Genomic DNA, 22,038 nt, shown 5'->3' on the forward strand with positions numbered 1-22,038 from the left:
TTTTATTTTGAAGGAATAGAAGCAGTGTATCCTATAAAATAATAATCGTTATGTTTACTATTTATGTTATTCATCTCTAAAGTCAGCAGTGGTGTCGTCACTCACTGGATGAGTAAACTGTTTGTCATAAATATCATGTGCATTTGCAGATTGAGGCCTCCCATGCACAGAGAAGTTTCAATAGTTGTCATAACTGGTTTAAAATCAGCGGATTCTGGTTAACTAGTTACACCCCCAATGCCAAATACAAAAGACAATTGTATAGCAAAAGTTTTCAAACGCTTGGTCCTGTGTAAACATCTCAATTTAGCCTAGAAAATACACAAACTGCCTCGTACGTCATTTGGCAGTGAGGAATAAAATACAAACTCGCACTCCATTAAGCCGGCAAGCACTACAAACTCAAGCGCCGATGTACCATGTAAACTGTATAAATATTCCTATTTACAAAAGTAATAACAAGACTTGTTGTCGTTTCTTAGAAATATACAAAATGCAATGTAATAACTTGAATATTCATGTGCACAGGACTCCTGCCCAGGACCGTTTATTTCACAGACACCTACGGTAAGATTTATACGATTTTTACCTTTAAACTTCAAACTATCTTCCACAGATGTATCCAAACACCGATTAAAGGAAATCCACGATCATGACCCTCACTATACTTATTGTGTGACAATTAAAACCCTCTTCACCCTCAAAAAGCACTACAAGAGCACAATTTATCCACTTAGCAATGACGTTTGCAAAATAAAGTGTGCTGACTACATTTCGTGGTCTTCGACATGCAAATCGCAATTTGTGAAAATGCTAATCAGCGTTTATGCATTCAGCTACCGATAATATTGACGCATTTTACCGTGATTTTCCACCTAATTAGTGCAGAAAATGCAAAACAAGTCTGTTGTGCTGAAGATCTTATAAAAATAGTTCACTCAAAAATGAAAATTCACTGATAATGTGAATATTCACCCTCAGGCCTTCCAAGATGTAGATGAGTTTGTTTCTTCATCAGATTTGGAGAAATGCAGCATTCCATCACTTGTGAATGAGTGCCGTCAGAAAGAGAGTCCAAACAGCTGGTAAAAACATCACAATAATCCACAAGTGATCCACACCACTCCAGTCCATCAATTAACATCTTGTGAAACCAAAAGCTGCTTGTTTCCATCCCTGTTGTCCGTCACATCAAAATTCACACACATATTTGTTTAGAGCTGTTTTAGACTGTTTTGGCTTGTCAACGGTGCTTGATCTGTGCACATTTCTCTCCTGATTCAGGCTCACAAGCATTATAATGTATAGAAAATGCCTTAATGATGGATTGATTTATTACAAACATGCAGCTTTTTGCTTAATTAGACATTAACTGATGGACTAGAGTGGTGTGGATGTTTTTATCAGCTGTTTGAACTCTCGTTCTGACGGCACCCATTCGCATCCATTGGTGAGCAAGTGATGTAATGCTGCATTTCTCCAAATCTGATGAAGAAACAAACTTATCTACATCTTGGATGGCCTGAGGGTGAGTACATTTTCAGCAAATTTAATTTTTGGGTGAACTACTCCTTTAAATTTTGCATTGTAATCTACACTATGTAACTGGACCGGACTTCACGTTCAATTCCAGTGTTTCACGACCCTTTTTTCCTATTACAGAGCTCTACCGACTCTTTCTGGAACGATGCATCAATGCAACATTTGTGACGGCTTAACACATGCAGGGAAATGTGTCAGAACAGACGTCATGGAGAAAATCTCCCGCTGTGGTGAAGCAGATCCTGCGTCAGAGGCAGCATCTGACCATGTCGTACCAAAGTAGAAAACCTAAAGGCCAGTGAGGTCCACGATGGCTTTGATGAAGATGGTGTCGTCACGTATGTATGAGTTCTTGCCCTCCAGCTTGGACAGTGGACAGAAGAGCGGGCAGCCGCTGGCGATGTTCATTTCACTTACAGGCCGCTGGAATGAGGAGGAAGTGATGTCGGGACGGAACGCATCGATGATGTGCTCTCTGTTACTCTGATCCAGCAGCATCAGTGTCACCTGGCAGAAAGTAACCAAATTTAGCTCACAAATGCATAACAATGCATTCATTTTGGGTTAGAAATTAATTGGTTCTTTTTTTTTCCCTACCTGCATGGCCTTGCTTATACCACATTAACTTTCACCACGTTAATACTATTCTTAATAGTATTAACTATTAAGAATAGTTCTTAATAGTATTAACTATTAAGTTAATAATAGTATTAAGTTAAAGTTAAATAATAGTATTATTAACTATTAAGTTAATAGTATTAACTAATAAGAACTATTAAGAATAACCATTAGCCGTGGCCTAATGGCTAGGGAGTCGGGCTTGTAACCGAAAGGTCCGGCAGGGATTGAAGGTGGTGGGAGTGAATAACCAGCGCCCTCTCCACCCTCAATACCACGACTGAGGTGAGTCCCTTGAGCAAGGCACTGATCCCCCAACTGCTCCCCAGGCGCCGCAGCGATAGCAATATGGCTGCCCACTGCTCCGGGTGTGTGTTCACAGTGTGTGTGTGTGTTTGATCACTTCTCACTACTGTGTGTGTGCACTTGGATGGGTTAAATGCAGAGCACAAATTCCAAGTATGGGTCACCATACTTGGCCACATACTTGGTCCTTTCTTTCCTTTCCTAAAATTAGGGATGCTCATTTTAACCGGTTAACCGACAGAAAGAATTTTGACCGATTAATACAATCAGTTAAACGGTTTAAAAGGTCTAAAAGGTTTTTTTTTTTTTTTTTTTTTTTTTCCAAAATACTTTAAAACGTTTGCTGGATGATTAAAATAAAATAAACTTGCATTTTTGAGAGAAAAAAAAAAAGACAGATCGTCTAGGCCTATAAGTCGCATTCTATTATTACATTCTGAAGCCGACGCAAAATGTTTACAAACACTATAAACATAGGCTAGGCTATTTTAGTTCCCCCTCACTCTATAAAAAAATCTTCAATTTAACAATATTCAGGAAAGAACAAGGATGTAAAATATAAGAAGCTAGGCTATATAAACGACAAGCCAAAATAAATTCATTAAGGCTAAAGTGAAAATGAAACTAATGTCGGGTCTCCCATTCGAAACAAATCCAAATGTTTACGTATTTGAGATGTATTTGAATGCCAAAATATTATTTATTACATAAACCTGGTTTTGTACTTCACTTGCATTCCAGTATCCACATAAAACAAATGGTTTGGCATAATATTACTTCAGCGTGTTGATAACGATTAAGCAGCGTGATTTTTTTCCATATGTTTGGCTGACTGTATTTTATTATGATAGTGGAAAGGCTTTTTCCTTCTAACAGTGGAAACGACTTCTTCTAGTCATACAGATAATCGAAACTGTAAATGGTTTGCGTTTGTTTGTGTACATTCATAATAAAAACAAAACTCTGTGCTTTTGCAAAATAAAGAAAAAATAGGATGACGCTTTTTAGCCGTCTTCCTTTCGCACAGCACAAAAATGAAACAAAAACTCTGCATACTATAGCTACTTGTTGCACAGTTTTTTCTTTCGTTTTGTTTAGTAAAAATATTTATTGTATAGGCCTATTCATTCATTATATATATAGCCTAGCTTTATGATGTTTTCTCCGCTGGCATAAGCGCTGCAAGTGTGTGATGTGACGCGTCCATGCGATTCCTCATGTTTTGTTGTTTGCTGCTTTTTGCACATGTAAAATTAATCACTGGAAAACAAATTTTGGTATTTTTAACGAGTCACAGACACTTATCCTTTCTAAAATAATTAAATTCTATTTTAAAAAAATCTTGTCGGTTAACGGTTTATAATCGGTTAACGACCGTCGGCTGACGGTTAGGAAAAATAACCGAAATGAACATCCCTAATTAAAATAGATATCAAATATATAATTTCAATACATAAAATGTAATATATTATCATTGAATTTAATATATTATTATAGATAGATTGAAGATCCTTTTATTATTTATTGAAACCCACAATAATATTTACAATATCAGTAAGCTTAATATATATAAAATCATCATTTATTGGGTACATTTAATTGGGAGGTGAATGTCCCAATCCCTAACCCCTAAATTTCAACTAATGAAAATGATATTGAAATAATCTTTGCATTTTTTTCCATTTAAAACTTTATGTAAAAAAACAAATGTGTCATGCATTTTTCATGTCACTAGAAACAGTGTATGTTTTAGTCCATTGGCTAAGACTGATTTTAACTACACCCCTACATTTATGATCAAGAAATATTCCTGTGTCCTTCTCTCATAGCTACAAGATGTGAGTAGATAGGTCCCATCATTTTGAGGTAAATGTGTTTACAAATCTGAGTGTAACTTTAAGGAACATCACTAACAAACTTTTTTCTGCAATTAAGCAGACTTTTTTGGGAGTTATTCCATGACATTTTGTTTTTATACGTGTACCAATGTTCAGAACTGTGCTAGGTAACCATGTACTGATTAGAATCTTTAAGCTAGATTCAAAAGTATCCACAATCTTTTTTTTTTTGTTTTTTTATGTTATCCCATAAAATTGTCACTACCGAAACAGTCACGACTGAAAGCATTATTGTTTTGGTAGTGACAAAAGAGAACACAATCCTTTTTTGTTTTTGTATTTTAGTATGTTTTAGTAGTGTTTTAATATGCAAGTTAAATTTCTGTAATGTGATGTGGTTGCTACCAAAGCATTACTGTCACTCCCGAAAATGTGCAGTCACTACTGAAACATGGGATGTTTTGTCAAAAATAAAGTATACTGAATTATCAAGATGTTATGATAGTTTTTGGTTCAATGTATATTTAAATTAATGTTTCCTTAACTTTGCAATCAGTATGATCAACTTTTTTTTCTTTTACAAAGAAAAAATGGATTCAAAATACGACAAAAATAAATACATTCTCATAAATTACACTTGAAATAAGCAAAATCTTAACAGGTCAATATAACCCTTCTAATGAAATTATTATCACTGTTTCAGTAGTGCCAAATTTGGGGAAAGGACAATTATTCCAAAACTTTCTGAAAATACAATATGAGAATTAACTACACACACATATATATATATAAATATATATATATTAATATATTTATTTTATTCCCAAAAATAAATTAACATATATTTAAATCCTAAATTCCCAAAAATAAATTTCTATTTAGCCTGGCAATCAACGATCTAAAAAGGCTTCTAAGTCATGTATTACTATATTACTACTACTACTACTACTAATGCATTCTGTATTATATATAAATTATTATGCAATATTTATATATTTAATCCTAATTTATTCACAATAATAAATTAGCACAAGTTGACCTATTTGAATGGCCTTTCATCAAAATTAACAATATAATTTATTTTTTCTCAATTTTTTTTTTAAAAACTCATTGCTTTTTTAAGACATTTAGCATTAATCTGAAGATTAATCAGTACCTTCTGGTTGAAGGGCCATTTGAGCAGTGCGTCACTCATTCCTCTCATCACCACAAAAAACAGCGAGAGGTGCGTTCCACGACCCGTCCCGTCCCCGTTCAGGTAAATCCGCAGGCACATCTTATAGCCGTACTTGCTTGTGTAAAATGCTGAACAAAACAAGGAGCATGTTAGTCAAAATATATAATTTACATATCTGTCTGTTCTGACTAATGTGGTTGTTTTTACCAGGTGAAAACATGGCAGGCGCCCGTCCAGCAATGGCATCTTGTCTCTTCTTAGTGAAATCTGATATCCGCCAGATGAAGACGCCGTCAAACGTGGTGGCAGACATCTCCCGCAATCTGCCCTCCATTTCAGCCACAGTCAGGTCTTTAACGCCCACCTGCCGCTCCAGCTGACGAACCTATGCGAGACATGATGGAGAAATACAGACGTGAGGACATTTGATTAGATTTGGAGCGGAAATAATTCTCATGTCAAAGATAGATGTGATCACATAACTAAAGACAATATTAAAACAGACAGCACACCTTGTTACTAAGAGCCTCGATTTTGTCCTGATCGAGTCTGTGCTGCCGGTTGCTGGCCTCCATGGTGGTTGCGAAGCGCTCCACTTCTCGGTTTAGCACACAGACCACATCCTCAAATGTCCCCGCTTTAACCTCCAGCTCCTGGCAGCGGCGGCCCAGATCTGCCACCTTGGTCTTCTCGCTGTGGAGCTGGAGCTCCAGCGCTGCGCCCACCGAGCTGGGCAGAGGAGTGAAGGACGTGGGCAGGGTGGCGGCGGCCGGAGGAGGAGGCGGCGGTGTGGCGGCGGATGCGGAGGAGGACGAGGCGGAGGATGAAGAGGAGGGGACCCCCTGCACGGGAGGTCCGGTCGGGCCGGGGATGGCGCTCAGCTGACTGACTCTGGCCTCCAGGTCTCGGAGTGCCTGGTGAAGCTCGTGTGCTTTGTGGCCGGCCAGCTCCAGACTTTGGGGCTGCAGGCCCTCCAGACTGACCTTCATACCCATGATGTAGTGCAGCAGCAGGTTGAGATGTTCGTGAGCACAGGCACGCTCGTGATCGTGGATCTTTTCCTTCTCCACCTCAAAGGGAAACCAACTGGATTAAACTTTAGCATATAACTCAAATCATAGTTTGATTGCTCAAATCATGTTTTGCATCATGCAACTGCACAGGAAATCATAGCTCACATTTTCCTCAGAAAATATAAAAGTATACTGTGAAAAATAATGATAGCTGATACATTTTATTTGATACAAATTGTATGAACTCTTCTTTAGTGCTAGAAACTATTTTGAATTAGCTCTTATTTTTATATTTTCAGTTTAATTTTTTATTTTAATATAAGTTTTAGTCATTTCGTTATGTGCTTTTGTCATTGTTTATTGCTTTTTAATATTTCTATTTAGTTTAATTTACTTTTAGGTTTGGTAACACTTCAGTACAGGGACCAATTCACACTGTTATCTAGTTGCTTATTCACTTGCATATTACTAGTATATCGGCTGTTTATTAGTACTTATAAACCACATATTCTGCATGACCATATTACTAACTATTAACAAGCAGCAAATTAGAAGTTTATTGAGGCAATAGTTGAAGTTAATGGTTTGTTAATAGCAAGAATTGGACCTTGAAATAAAGTGTGACCTTAAGTTTTAGTCATTTTAGTACTTCAACTTTGTTTTATATTTGTATCTGTGATAAATAGCATATCTGATGCATTTAAATGATATGCACTCTCTTTTAATGTTTTAGTCATTTTATGTACTTTTGCAATTTTTATTATTTATAATACTTCTGTTTCATTTTAATTGAATTTTATTTCAGTTTTTGAAACTGTAGTACTTCAGTGTTTCTTTTATATTTGTATCTATAAGTAGATTTAAAGCATTTAAATTATATAAAATGTACTTCGTTGTTAGCATTTATTAATGCTTTCATTTTCGTTTTTTTATCTTTAAGTTTTTGTCACTTTGTTTTGTGCTTTTGCCATTTTTATTATTTTTTAACTCCCGTTTAGTTTTAATTTACTTCTATTTCAGTTTTAGAAATTTTAGTACCTCAACGTCTGGTTTTATATTTGTATCTATGAGAAATATTTGATATATTTAAATGATATCAGCTCACTCTCTGTTATTTTTAGTATTAAGATTTTGAATTAGCTTTTATTTTTTTCATTTTCATTTAAGTTTAGTCTTTTTGTTATGTGCTTTTGACATTTTTATTCAATTTTATTAATAGTTTTTAATATTTTTATTCACTTTTAGTAATTTTAGTAATTTAACTTAGTTATTTTATTTTAGTTTGTTGCCAAGTTTTTTTTTTAGTTTAGGTTTTTCATCTAATATTTTATTTCAGCTTTATTTCAATTAACAAACATTTTAATAGTTTTATTTATCAAGTAATTATAGTCTATTCCCCCACATACCACATTTATTTATTATTATTTATTTACTATTCCATTGCTATTTCCTGAACATTGTATATATATATATATATATATATATATTTTATATATTCTGTATTTTTACTAATGCAAAACTACTATTCCCACAATAAGATTAATAAGTTTTCTACCCGTTTTTTTTTTCTTAGTTTTTAATAAGTAAAAAGTTTTCTACCCGGTTTACATGCAAGATTACATATTACATTGAGTATATGTTGTAGTTATTTTAGTATCAGTCACATACTGTTATAGTTTTTGTAAATATTTTGATTTTAATTTTTATATTTTCTTTCACTTCATTTTTTTTTTTTGTTAAAATATTTTGTCATTTTGTTATGTTTTAGTCATTTTTATTTAATTTCTTATATGTCCACATGTTTTTTTTTTTAATTGTATGTATTAGTTATTAGTTATTTTAGTACAAAAATTATAAATGTTGCCTTGTAAACTAGCAAAAGTACTTTTTAATGTTTTCTTTTATTGCAATTAATCTTTAATCTATTTCACACAACAAAAATGATTTTCATGGTTTTGGTTGTAGTTTTAATACCAAAAATAACATTTAGTTTTAACAGTAATAACCCCGTGTTGTATGTACATTATGCTGTATATTGAGGTTTAGGATAGAACAAAAATTTAAAGAAAAGAAATGGCTAGTTCATGACCAACTTTTGACTACAACTGATTGTGTTAATTATTTGTAAACTTGTTTTCAGAACTGTACTTACTGACATGTCACAGCCAACCACATGATATCTGCATGGCGTCCTGAATTTGCTGCAGAACTTAATGTGGTCAACATACTAAAAAAAGGAGAGCAAAGAAATTAAAATTCTTGTTTTTCAAACTCAGTGTTACTAAACGATACCCAATACGATTTTCATACTAAATGTGATATGTTTTTGATTACCACACCTTTTCCCTTGGGATTTTCTTCTTCGCACATCCTTCACAGATCATAGGATATTTGGGACAGATTTCATCATGAGCCTGTGAAACCACAATATTTTGTAACATACAATGCTTTTTTCCTTCAGATGAACACATCTTTTCTCAGACTGCTCACTTACCTTGATGTTTTTGAAGTGAAATGGTTCTTTACAGTATTTGCAGTTGAGCGTTCTCTCCGGACACTCGCGTTCATTATGACGCTCCTGTTCGTTCAATCTAATGAGCTCTTTGCACAAGGGACACGGCAGAATCATGAACTCACACTTCCCCTCATGGCTCGACTACAAAAAAAGATATGACACAAGTTACCAACTAAATAATAAGAAACTGTCTATTTATACTAGATACTTATGCACATTTAAATACTTTGTTACGAAGTTAATGTCAATGAACACACAACCTCATAATCTTTAATACTGCCTTTCCAGGAACAGCCTTCATTGAAGCACACAGCTGGAAGATTTTCAACTTCTCTTCTGGCAGCATTGTCGGGAAACGCCTGCAAGAAAACACAGGAAATGAGCACGCTCTACAATAAAGGTTTCATAAGTCTGAATATTTCACATTATGTAAAGCATCTGTGCTTACACAGCCTTGCTTAAGGATTGACGTGGGCTCTTCAAAGATGTCCTCCTTGATACAGGCATTACATTTCTGAGGTCCAGATCTAAAATGGAAATGCAACACACTTTTTTTTCAATGATAATGGTCAGAAATGTTTCTTGAGCAACAAATCAGCATATTAGAATGATTTCTGAAGGATCACGTGACACTGAAGACTAGAGTAATGATACTGAAAATTCAGCTTTGCGTCACATAAATAAATTACAATGTAAAATATATTCAAATAGAGAACGGTTATTTTAAATTATAATAATATTTCACAATTTTACTGTTTTTACTGTATTTTTGAACAAATAAATGCAGCCTTGGAGAGCAGAAGAGTTTTTTTTTCAAAAACTTCGACCCCAAACTTTTTTTGTATCAATTGCCCCCCTTTGGTTTGATGTTTGGTCATTGCATCAAAATGGCATCTGTTTCCGATCAGCAGACTGAATTACCCAACAGTCCGGTTGAAGCAGTAAGAACAAAAGCGATGGCCGCACTGCGCTTGGAACGGTCTTCTCAAAATGTTCTGACAGCAGTTGCATAAATGTTTGTCTTCAAGTTTGTTGGCCAGAATCTTCTTTGGGAACCCTGGCTTGTTGTTCTCCATGGAGGACGGGGGAGAGGGTTCTTGAGCAGCCATGTCCTCCACTAAACCTTCCTGATCTAAACAAAAGAGAATACACAGTGGTAGAGAACTACTATTAAATATTGATAACAACAGGGACTTTCCATTAAAAAATAAAGATTGTTACACAACTCTCTGGAATGCTCAGTCAAGGCATTCTATGGGAAAATATATTTGTGTAATCATGCTAAACTGTACCACAGTATCACTCTGCTATGGAAGCCAGTTTCTGCTATTGAATAAAAAAGGTAAATGCAACTTTGTATCTTACAATGTTACAATGTTTCTTGCAATTCTGATGTGAAAAGTAAAAAAATTGTTAGATATAAACTTATATAAATTCTTGCAATTCTAATTTTACTTCTCACAATTCTGACTTTTTTCTAATTTGTTCCTCATTTTTTAAATACAAAAGGTAATTGCGACTTTTTATCTCAATTGTGAAAATTTTCTCACAATTCACAAATCGCACAATTCTGACTTCAAGTCTAATTCTGACTTTTTTCCTCTGAAACCTGAGTTTACATCTTCTGGCGTCTTTTTTTTTTTTTTTTTTTTTTTTTTTTTTACTGTTTCCGTCATGGAATTGAAAAAGTAAAAAAAAAAAAAAAAATCATTGCAACATTTTATCTCTAAATTTGGACTTGTTTCTTATAATAGACAGTTTCTAGCTCACAATTCTAACTTTCTCAATATTGCAAGTTCATATCTTGCAGTTTTAAGTTTATATCTTATCATTTTGACTTTTTCTAAGAATTGCATTGCATTGCATTCATGAGTTTTTTCTCATTTTTTCCTAACTTTTTAAAAATAAAAATAAGTCATTGCATTTTTTTTATCTCACAGTTCTGACAGTTTCCTCCCATTTGTAAGTTTACATCTCACAATTCCAAGTTTATGTCTCGCAATTTTGACTTTCTTCCTCTGAAATCTGAGTTTACATCTTGCAGTTTTGTTTTTTACTGTTTCTGCCATCGAATTTAAAAAGTTAAAAAAAGATCATTGCAACACTTTATCTCTAAATTTTGAGTTTCTCGTAATAGTGAGTTTCTAGCTCACAATTCTAACTTTCTCAATATTGCAAGTTCACATCTTGTAATTCTAAGTTTGTATCTTATAAATCTGACTTTTACTTTTGAGTTTTGAGTTTTTTTCTCATTTTTTTTTAAATAAAAAAGGTAACTGCGACTTTTTATCTCACAGTTCAGACAGTTTCCTCACATTTGTGAATTTGCATCTCATAATTCTAAGTTTATGTCACACAATTTTGACTTTCTTCCTCTGAAATCTGAGTTTACATCATCTTGCAATTATGTTTTTTTTCTTTTTTACTATTTCTGCTATGGTATCAAAAAAGATCATTGCCACACTTTATCTCTAAATTTTGACGTTTTTTCTTGTAATAGCGAGATGTTTCTAGCTCACAGTTCTAACTTTCTCAATATTGCAAGTTCACATCTTATAATTCTGACTTTGTCTTAGAATTGCAAATTTTATATCTCACAATTCATAGGTTTTTTTCTAATTTTTCCTCTTTTTTTCAAAATAAAAAAGGTAATTGTGACTGTTTATCTCACAGATCTGACAATTCCCTCTCATTTGTGAGTTTACATCTTACAATTCTAAGTTTATGTCTCGCAATTCTGCCTTTTTTTCCTCTGAAATCTGAGTTTACATCTCGCAGTTCTGTTTTTTTAGTTTCCGCCATGCAATTTAAAAAGTTAAAAAAGATCACTGCAACACTTTAGCTCTAAATTTAGTTTATGTCTCGCAATTCTGCCTTTTTTCCTCTGAAATCTGAGTTTACATCATCTCTTTTTCTTAGAATTGCAAATTTTATACCCCACAGTTCTGAGTTTATATCTCAAAATTCAGGCTTTTTTTCTCAAAAATGTGTTTATATCGCGCAATTATGATTTTTTTCTCAAAATTGCGAGTTTATTTCTTGCAATTCTGACTTTATATTTGTGAGATATTTCTTGTGAGATATAAACTAAGAATTACCAAAAATAAAGAGTTGCAATTACAATTATTTTGTTTCTACATGTTTGCAAATCAATATTTCATGTCAGCGTATTTATTTATTTGGTGAATCTGGTGAGATAATGTAAAGTCAGACAGACGTTATCATGCAAAACCCTCAGTTTCACATCATGGGCAAAATGATCTGACTGGGGTTTATTTTGCATTGTTGTACATTATTGTATACTGAAATGCAAAATGTAGCACTACAGCTAACACGTTGTGCTGTCTTTTATGATTTTAGAAACACATTTAGAGTAGTCTTGCTGTTTGTAAGCACATTGTGAACATAAGTAGCATTGCATTTATACCATTTATTGTGTTTGATAAGATTGTTATGCCCTGCTATCAGCTGCACAGGGTGAAATAAAAAAGCCTCAAAGCTGTAAAATGATATAAACATTAGTAAACCTAAGCTTTAAAGACTGACAGGCTCCTGCACAGCAGGCCACGTAATACGAAACCTCATCTCTTTGTTTCTGTTTCAGTTTTGCTCGTATGTGTGTGTTTCCATACAGGCATCCACACAAATGATGTATACTAGTGTACAGTGGTGTAAACATTCACAGGAAACACACACTAGAACCTTTCATGCATATTTCCAAGCACTTTTGTTAGATATCGACCATGCAGCCCGTCGATATACATCATACAGTCAGCTGACAATTGCACATCTCATCTTTTCCTCTGTTGCTAAGCAAATGCAACATCTTTCGGATGGTTGTTGCGTCCGTTCTGTAGCGCCACGCCTCTTTTACATGCATTAAAGGGATATGGTGAGCCTGACAATAAACATACATGCAATAAAAAAAGAATAAGAAACAGAGCATTGTGAGACAGACGCAGTGATGTGCGCCACAGACTTACCGCACAGCGATGAGATTTCGCTTTCATTTGCTCGGTTCTGCTCGGGTTCTGATGGACGGAGGCGCGCTGCGCGGCGGCTGTGTTTTGGTGGTCGACATTGTTGAGAAGAGCGCGTGCTCTTTCACAGGATTACGTCATAATGTGAGCGTGCACTGGGCTTTTGAATCTCTGGGCTGTTTTTTTTTTTTTTTCTAACAGGAGGAGTATCTGTCATGATAACATCCTGAAATGCAGGGAAAAAAATTATTTGGTGCATAATGTAAATATATAATATCCATTTAAATGTTTACTGTTCATATTCTTTATTTTTATTATTTTTATCATTATTATGTTTGGTGCAAAATGTAAATATAGTGCATAATATTCATACAAATGTATAATATTCATATCGACTATTATTACACATATCTACTGTACTTGTACAGCATCATATGTAAAACCAAAACAAAGAATAAAGATGAGAATAATAGCGAGGAATTTATAAAAAATGTATATAAAACCAAATGGTCAAAACACACATACACACACATATAGAGAGAGAGAGAGAGAGAGAGAGAGAGAAAGCACATGCATATGTTGGAATATTATCACAATAGAATACTATTATATGTTGAAAATATGTGCATGTATATGTTTGATTTATATATTCTTATAATATTCTATTGAATTACTATTTGGTTTTCTAAATATTATAGAAAATTATTGTATGTTAGATATATGTATAATCACACACACACATACACGCATATTTATTACTGTATCATATAGAATATTACTATATTCTTATATGCATAGGCATTATGGAGGGCCAAATTACTCGAAATTAAATCATTAAATAAATGTTGAAATATATAAATAAATCGTTAAATGGACAATTAAATAATTAAATGTTTAAATAAATAAGTAACTAAATATTTAAGAATTTATTTATTTATTTAAGCATTTAATTATTTAATTGTGCATGGAAATGATCAGTTTTGATCATGATTTATATCATGAAAAATTATTTATTTTTTATATTTCAACATTTACTTAATGATTTAATTTTGAGTAATTTGGCCCTCCATAAGGCATATGCAAACTCATATATATTCATATATATTCATATATATATATGCATATGCATATACACTCATATATATTCTTATTATTACTGTATATATGTTATATTATAATATAATATGATATAATATAATATTAGATTAGATTATTATGGAAGCATGTGGGTTGCAAAATTCATTTTGAAATGTAACGTGCAAAATGCCAATGAAATATATAAAATGGCAATATATTTGTGTATTTTATTTATTTTTATTTATTTTAAAATGTAATTTATTCCTGTGATCAAAGCTGAATTTTTAGCATCATTACTCCAGTCTGGTTAGATAAGTATAGCTGCATACTGTTAATTGCTACTTATTTAGATTTTGATAGTGAGTGTTTGTATAATGTAATTTACTGTGTTGGGTTGTTATTTAAGAATAACTTATGCTTATTGATTTTGTTGCCAATACGATTTATTACTCTGCTGCTGCTGCTGTCTTAATCTGAGGTTATGATGATGTTTTTGCTGCTTTTGAGGATTTGTAAATGTAAAATATGATGACATAATGCACGGTTCTGTCATGTTTAAATCTCTTTCTACTTGTAGTACTTTGCTTTTTGGGTTAATCTTAACATTAATGCAATGTTAAAATATCATGCATTTGTATAATATAATGCAATATAATATAATATTAGATTATTGTGGAAGCATGTGGGTTGCAAAATTCATTTTGAAATGGAATGTGCAAAACGCCAATAAAATATATAAAATGGCAATATATTTGTGTATTTTATTTATTTTTATTTATTTATTGTATTTTAGAATTTACTTTTTATTTTGCACTAAGCATTGCATATATGTATGGGAAAATGTAAATTTAAATACAGAAATACATTGCCATTTTACATATTGTTTTGCTATTTTGCATATTACATTTCAAAATCAATTTAGCTACGAATATTATATTATATTATATTATATTATATTATATTATATCTGTTCTGAGTGGTGTAGATAGCAGTATACTGTACTTTGCCAGTTGTCTATTTGGATTGTGAATCCCATTGTACCAGTAGAGGCGCTAAAGCGCTGCTGTTTCATCTTTCTACCGCTAGAGGCTTTAAGCGCCATAGCGCGGCTATTCATCATCCTACCGCTAGAGGAGCTGCAGCACAAGCGCGCACCCGACGCGCGCCCCTCTCGCTGTCCTCACGGCATTCCACAGCTGATACTCTGTGGGATGAGAGAGGGATGCTAAGGAAATGTTTTCCTTCAGCGCGGAAAACGGGCTACCGCAAACCCGAGCAGACAGCAGAATGTGAGTGAAATATCGCAGACGAAGACCGTCAACTAGGTAATGAGGTGGTTTGAAATAAAACGCCTTTTAGTTTGAGTGAAACGTTGCTGTTTGGTTTGTGTTGTAATTGACACGTCGCTTTAGCTGTGCAGCTGATGGCCCTCAAACAGACGAGCGCAAATAATTCACCTCACTAAATACACACAGGTATCAATGAGCGCCTTCACGGGGACAGTTTTCACACTTTCCCGTCAGAGGCTCAGCGATTTTTAACAGCTTACAATGTGTAATGTCTTAGTGAATGTGAGCCACTGCTGACTGGAGCTGCAAAAGAACATTTACCAGCTGGTTTATCCTGTGATTAGGGTAAAACTGACAGGTTTCTTACAGCTGACAGGTGAGACATATTAGTTTTGGGTTTAGAATGTAATAATATTGAATGTTTTTATATTGTAATTTATTGTGTTAGGCTATTATTATTGTTTTGGTGCTAATATATAACGAATATCATTTATTAGTCTGCTGCTACTGTCTTAATTTGAGGTTATGATGTTTTGCTAAGGTTATTTTGATGTGGACTACTAAGATTTTTACTACTAAAAGAAGTCTCTTCTGCTCACCAAGCCTGCATTGATTTGATTCAAAGTACAGCAAAAACAGTACAATTTTGAAATATTTTTACTATTTAAAATAACTGTTTTCTATTTGAATATATTTTAAATTTTAATTTATTCCTGTGATCAAAGTTGAATTTTTAGCATCATTACTCCAGTCTGGTTAGATAAGTATAGCTGCGTACTGTTAATTGCTACTTATTTGGATTTTGATAGTGAGTGTTCGTATAATGTAATTTATTGTGTTGGGTTGTTATTTAAGAATAACTATAAATGCTTATTGATTTTGTTGCTAATACGACTTATTACTCTGCTGCTGCTGCTGTCTTAATCTAAGGGTATGATGATGTTTTTGCTGCTTTCGAGGTTATATGATGAAAATGTAAAATATGATGACATAATAAATGGGTTCGGCATGTTCAAATCTCAATAGTACTTTGTTATTTGGGTTAATCTTAACATTAATGCATAGTTAAAATATGCAATGTAATGCAATGTTAGTAGACCAGCAATCATTCTGACCTTAATTGGTGACTGGTTCAATAATCTCTAATCAGCAGCTTTATATTAGAGCTGCAAAATGATTAGTCACGATTAATCAATTTAAAATAAATGTTTGTTTGCATACTAAAACAAAACAATTTTAATATAGTATTTTATAAATATTTGTATGTACACACTTGTATATAACTTGTATCTAAATATAAATATTTTACATGTAAATCTAACATATTTTTCATTAATATGTACATGTATGTGTGTTTATATACATGATAAATATACACAGTACGCACACGTAGTATGCAAACATAAACTTTTGTTTTTAATTGATTAATCGCTACTAACCGTTTTTCAGCTCTGCTTTATACAGATAATAACAATAATAATTATTACAGAAATTCTTATAACATTAGTTAGAATAAATATTCTAACTAATAAAATACTAATATATTTTATATGTAGTTTGTACTTATGTATTGTACTAATGTATTTTATATTTATTTCATACTCATGTAGTGTACTAAGAATTAAGGTTTTACATATATATGTCTGTCTGTATATGATCATTTAGTTTTTAAAAACAATTTAAAATTAAACTGTAATTAAATTTTATTCAGTTATCAGACACCAAAAATATTATTATATATTGTAGTTTCTGCTAGCAATTGCTTTTTCTAATTCTAAAAGTTGGTTAGGTTCAGGTTTGTTCACCCAAATATGGAAATTCTGTCGTCTTGTACTTAATAATATTACTTTCTTATCCTGGAACTCAAAAAGAGATATTTTAAAATGTTCACGCTTCTCTTTTCCATGCAAATAACCTTTAAAACTTACATTTTGGTCCATTCCTAAGGAATATAGAACACATGAATCTGAACTACTTTTATTGTGCTTTTTCCTCTTTGATCTTTTTGGTCACTTTGCTTTCATTATGTGGAAAAGGAGAATGTGAACATACTAGTAAACATCTCCTTTTGTTCTCCATGAAAGAAAGAAACTGGAAATGCCATGACAGTGAGTAAATGATGACAAAATGTATTTAATGTTTGTATAAATGAGGGTTGTTGCATGTATCTGAAATGCCCATGTTGTTTATCTCACAGGTGATGCCAGTAGACCGGGATGGACAGATATCATCGCAACAGTTGCAGTAGCTAAAATGGCACGTTTTAGGATTGTAAGCTGTTGAAATAGCAAGTAAACATCTGCTAACTGCATCAATATATTTTGAAGACGGACTCCACTTTTGACCTTTAGACCACATTACACCTACCATCAATATGTTGGGTTAAGAAAGTCTAAAATATCTTCAATCTTTGACGCTGCAGTGAGCTAGTGTATCCCTGGAAGACCAGCCTGTTTAGTATTGTTGGACTGTTGAAGAGGCTTTCATCAAAATGTTTACCGCTCTGAAGAAGCTGGTGGGCTCTGAAGCAGGGCAGCTCAGGGATAGAAATATTCCTGCAGGCCTGCAATCCATGAACCAGAGTTTACAGAGGCGTTTCGCCAAGGGCGTACAGTATAACAGTAAGAGCTTCATGTTTAATCTAATCTTCTTTGAGCAGAGCCTCTCACATTGTTTTCGATTGTGTTGAAGACATCCATTGTTTTCTTTTGGGCTTGTAGAGTGAGTTTTTTTTCGTGGTTTGTCAAAAGTAATATATGAATAGAACTCGCCAGTATTTGTTCTAGTATATTAAACTTTGTTGACAACTTAAAACCAAAATGGAAATTTGTAAAAAAAAAAAAAAAAAAAAAATTAATGTTTCATTTGATCTGCTATATAGGAACTCCTTAGATCTGTCTGGAACTTGTATTGGTCATATTTCATCCACAAATCATTAAATTTAAAATAATAATATTAATATATAATCATTAAATTCAAAAACATTAAATAAAAAAATGTGAATTTATTAATTTATTATTATTGTGTGTGCGTGTGTGTGTGTGTGTGTGTGTATATATATATATATATATATATATATATAAAAATAAAAGGACTAATAATAGTAATTTTTCATTGTGATACATTCAGAACAATGAAAAGCATCTCATGCATATAATATATATATAAGCATCTCATGCATATATATATATGCATGCATTGGAGTATTGCAAATCCCAGTTGAAAATCAAAAGTAAAATGCTATTTAATGCATTCACTTATTTATTTATTGATCTGAGTTAGCTGAGAAGGTAAAACATCATGCAGTGCATTTTTAGTAATTTTTTATTTTGTTTTATTGATTAATTTATTATGCATTACAGTAATGTGAACTTGACATAAAATTGCGTTTAAATCATAAAAATATTGCCAGTGCAAAAACTTTCTTAGCTTTATTTTATTTGTGCAAAAGCTTCTCTATTTTTCATGTATAAAATGGTTATGAAACACAAAGTTAAAGATTTGTCCATTGGAAGTGTCATAAGACCAAGAGCCCACTTTGTGTCTTAAATGCACGACAAGACATACAGTAACTGAATCCTTCTTGCTTTGCCTGCAGCCGGGGTGATGGAGTTGTGTTGAAGTTGTGTTTTGACATGCGATGCTGCATCAGTGAGCCAGTCTGTGTTTCTTCATTGATCTGGCTTTGAATACTCGTCGTGCTGTTTCCGCGGCTCTGTGTTAATAAAAAATGTATGAATGATACATGATCACCCACCTACTGGCCTATTTTTCCAGTCGCTTCTCCTTGGTAGAGGTGTCTTTTTATAGACACACAGATATCCCAAGATACCAAGCATTTTCAGCTGTGAAAAGTGCGTTTTTGTGTATATATAGCCAGCACAGTGCAGCTTTTCCAATACAAATACAGTACAAATCTGATGTGAGACTTTTTGTCTTGGTTTAGATCTTTCCATTTCCAGTCAGTGCCTTTTGTTTATGCATTGAAATTTGGGAGTGTTTAATTTGGGGTTCCTTAGATCATATTAATGTTTTTGCTTCTGCTTGTTTCTCTCAGTGAAAATAGTCATCCGTGGGGACAGGAACACAGGTAAAAGTGCACTTTGGCACCGGCTTCAAGGAAAAAAGTTTCTGGAAGAGTACATCCCCACGCAGGAGATCCAGGTCACAAGTATTCACTGGAACTACAAAAGTGAGTATCAATGAGTACCTCATGCATTGTATAACTTCATAAGTCATGGTTTCGATTAGTGATGCACTGAAATTTCAGCAATTGAAAACTGAAATAGCGATTTTCAGTTTTGGAGGGCCGAAAAACAGTGATGTTTAACTCATAACAAGTAAACATGTTAGCTGTGTGGTTGCTAGAGCTGGACTAACCAATATAGATTTTAATCAATATTAATATGGGTTCTTAAATCTCAAGATCAGTTTTTTAGTCTTTGCTGTTTTTTGTTGATTGAACTTCACTAAAACTTATTGTAGTGCACCTGCCATCCAATAATCGCAAAAGGCCTTGTTCTTTATTTTTAAGGTCTCAGATTTCAAATTCAGTCAATTTAATCTCAAAATACAAACAATAAATGTTGTTTTGACACCCTTTAATGTGTTGTGACAGATTGCTGTAGCTGCTTCAGGTCAAGCAATCTTCTTTTCCTCTGTACTACTAATTATAGCTCAAAAAATAAGTACAGAAGAAGAAGAAGGGGAGAATTTTGCTAAATATATGCACTGTTACATATTACATTTTTACTTAACCTGTTGTATTCATTGTGTAATGCATGTTTGGATAAATCGGTAATGAAAACAGGTTTTAACAGCCACAATTTAAACCTTTATTTTTCAACATATTTCTCTTACTAAAAAGAGGACTTAAAATGTCATTTGTATGTGCAATTTAAATGTTTGTACAACTGGTTGATTATTAAATAAATATTCAGTTGAATAATAAAGAAAATTTATTTTATAAATAAGTAATAAGTAATAAATTAAATAATAATAATAAATAAATGATGATAATAATAATCATGTTGGTTCAATAATATTAATACAATTATATAAAAAATATATATTAATACATAAGTAATTTTAGGTTTTTGGGACAAATGCATCCTAAGTTTTCAGTTCAGCCCAGAATTTTTATTTCGGTGAATCACTAGTTTAGGTCAATCAGTCTCATCTGCTGTGGCTTCAGGACACCAAGATGCGACCCAACACAGAACCAAAATTGTTGCACAATTAAACAAAAATGTTCTTCAAATCAAAATGTGATGAGAGATAATTTTGTAAAAGCATACACAATAACCATGTGATTTACTAGCCAAACATGTAGTCATCACTGGGCCAAATAGAGTATTAGCTAGATTTGCATCTAATGCATTACCCTGCTGTCTGCAACCCTTTCAGCACAGACCTGCGACTAATTTTTGGGTCATTGCTGGTTAGGTGGTCTTTTGTGAAGGGACGTGGTTTATTTTCAAAGATGCCAGTGATCTAAAAACACTTATATAAATAGACTATCGAAAAAAAGAAATATTACATCATCTTTTGTGACTTACCAGAACCTGTTAACAATATTTCTGACTGTGTTTTGTTCTTGCTTTTATTTCTGCCCCACAGCAACAGATGATGTGGTGAAAGTTGAAGTCTGGGATGTGGTAGATAAAGGTGAGTCTTTAGAAAGCACTTTAAGACTAATGACACACGTACTAGTACTAGTTTATACAGGTTTTTATTTGCAGAAAAAGAATCACTTGTTCATCTGAATTGTTTTTTATGTTTTGTCTAAAAAGTGCAAATCTATTGCAATGGCAATTCAGTATGTTTTCAGCTATATTTAAAGGTAACAATACAGTGTTATTTTACTTCTTTTCTTGTGGTCTGCAAATACTCAAAGGTCAAAAGCTTCCTGTTCCAGAAGGTGTAGGTGAGAACTAGTAATCTAGTAGTCAAACATTAAACAGTGTGTGTGTGTGCTGTGATCTTCACTTCTCTCTTTTCTTTTACTATAAAACGTGCTCAGAATAGATGATATGTTCAGTAGTCTGTGCTATTTTTAGACTCTAGTGTGGACTTACATTAAAATCAGATGATCATGTCTTTCCTACAGCATATTTATTTTAATAGGGGGCATGTGATATGTTTCATTTATAATGGATTGCATTTTTTATTATGTTTAAAAATTGTTGCCATAATGATCTTCTGAACACTTTTATTGAAATGATGTATGAATTGGGAATTCAATACATTTTTTAGCCTGTGGTTGAAGTTGTGATTGAACAACAGCACTACTTATAAACATATATAAGTTTTCTATTTACACTATTTGTGAATTAGTAGTTATTACCTGCAAAAATTTACCATGGTAACCATATTTTTTATTCGAATGGAAAGTGTTATTAAGGTTTGTCTTTAGCCACCACTATCGTCTAAAAATAAAAATATGAGAAAGATTGGACATATTACACTGAAGGATACAATATGAGTTTATGATAGTTTTATAGTAGTAACAATATCTATAGTAACTATAGGAGTAAGCTGTGGTTACCATGCAAATATTTGCATGAGGAGTTGCTGCTGTTGATTCAGGTTTCCTCTAATTACTTTCTATCTGCTTTTACCTTTTTACAAGTGTATACACATGTAAATACTGCAATAAGCTACTGTCGTAATATGGGTTAATG

At 32.9% G+C, this 22,038-nt stretch overlaps 2 protein-coding genes across 6 annotated transcripts in view; one reads left to right on the top strand and one right to left on the bottom strand.

Annotated features, from left to right (window-relative positions):
• On the bottom strand, positions 1-13,108 carry LOC127166047 (TNF receptor-associated factor 2). The gene is made up of 11 exons (XM_051111118.1): positions 12,993-13,108; positions 9,931-10,141; positions 9,458-9,536; positions 9,270-9,368; positions 8,989-9,150; positions 8,834-8,908; positions 8,647-8,721; positions 5,994-6,551; positions 5,689-5,866; positions 5,461-5,609; positions 1-2,049 (listed from the first exon to the last, which is right to left on the bottom strand). Exons 2-11 carry the CDS (start codon positions 10,116-10,118, stop codon positions 1,831-1,833), a joined length of 1,782 nt encoding a protein of 593 aa, XP_050967075.1. The 5' UTR covers positions 10,119-10,141; positions 12,993-13,108; the 3' UTR covers positions 1-1,830.
• A 2,145-nt stretch (positions 13,109-15,253) lies between these two features.
• The window catches only part of rabl6a (RAB, member RAS oncogene family-like 6a), a 29,726-nt gene continuing 22,941 nt past the window's right edge, over positions 15,254-22,038 (top strand). Inside the window, exons 1-6 of one of the 5 annotated variants that reach the window (XM_051110484.1) lie at positions 15,254-15,355; positions 15,479-15,541; positions 15,633-15,731; positions 17,553-17,976; positions 19,413-19,547; positions 20,975-21,021. In XM_051110484.1, coding sequence (XP_050966441.1) covers positions 17,847-17,976; positions 19,413-19,547; positions 20,975-21,021 — 312 coding nt within the window. In that variant the 5' untranslated portion in view covers positions 15,254-15,355; positions 15,479-15,541; positions 15,633-15,731; positions 17,553-17,846. Of the gene's footprint in view, positions 15,392-15,478; positions 15,732-17,552; positions 17,977-19,412; positions 19,548-20,974; positions 21,023-22,038 lie in introns of those variants that run through there. The other 4 variants (XM_051110485.1, XM_051110481.1, XM_051110482.1 and 1 more) reach the window with 4 other exon arrangements.

This window comes from Labeo rohita, chromosome 5 (assembly GCF_022985175.1).
Source record: "Labeo rohita strain BAU-BD-2019 chromosome 5, IGBB_LRoh.1.0, whole genome shotgun sequence".
NCBI classification, from domain to species: Eukaryota; Metazoa; Chordata; class Actinopteri; order Cypriniformes; family Cyprinidae; genus Labeo; species Labeo rohita.

Coding starts and splice junctions, on each gene's coding strand:
- LOC127166047 (XM_051111118.1), bottom strand. CDS start 10,118: ATGGCTGCTCAAGAACCCTCTCCCCCGTCCTCCATGGAGAACAACAAG. Junction 9,369..9,457: donor CAATCCTTAAGCAAGGCTGT/GTAAGCACAGAT, acceptor GTTTTCTTGCAG/GCGTTTCCCGACAATGCTGC. Junction 5,867..5,993: donor TCGAGGCTCTTAGTAACAAG/GTGTGCTGTCTG, acceptor TGTCTCGCATAG/GTTCGTCAGCTGGAGCGGCA.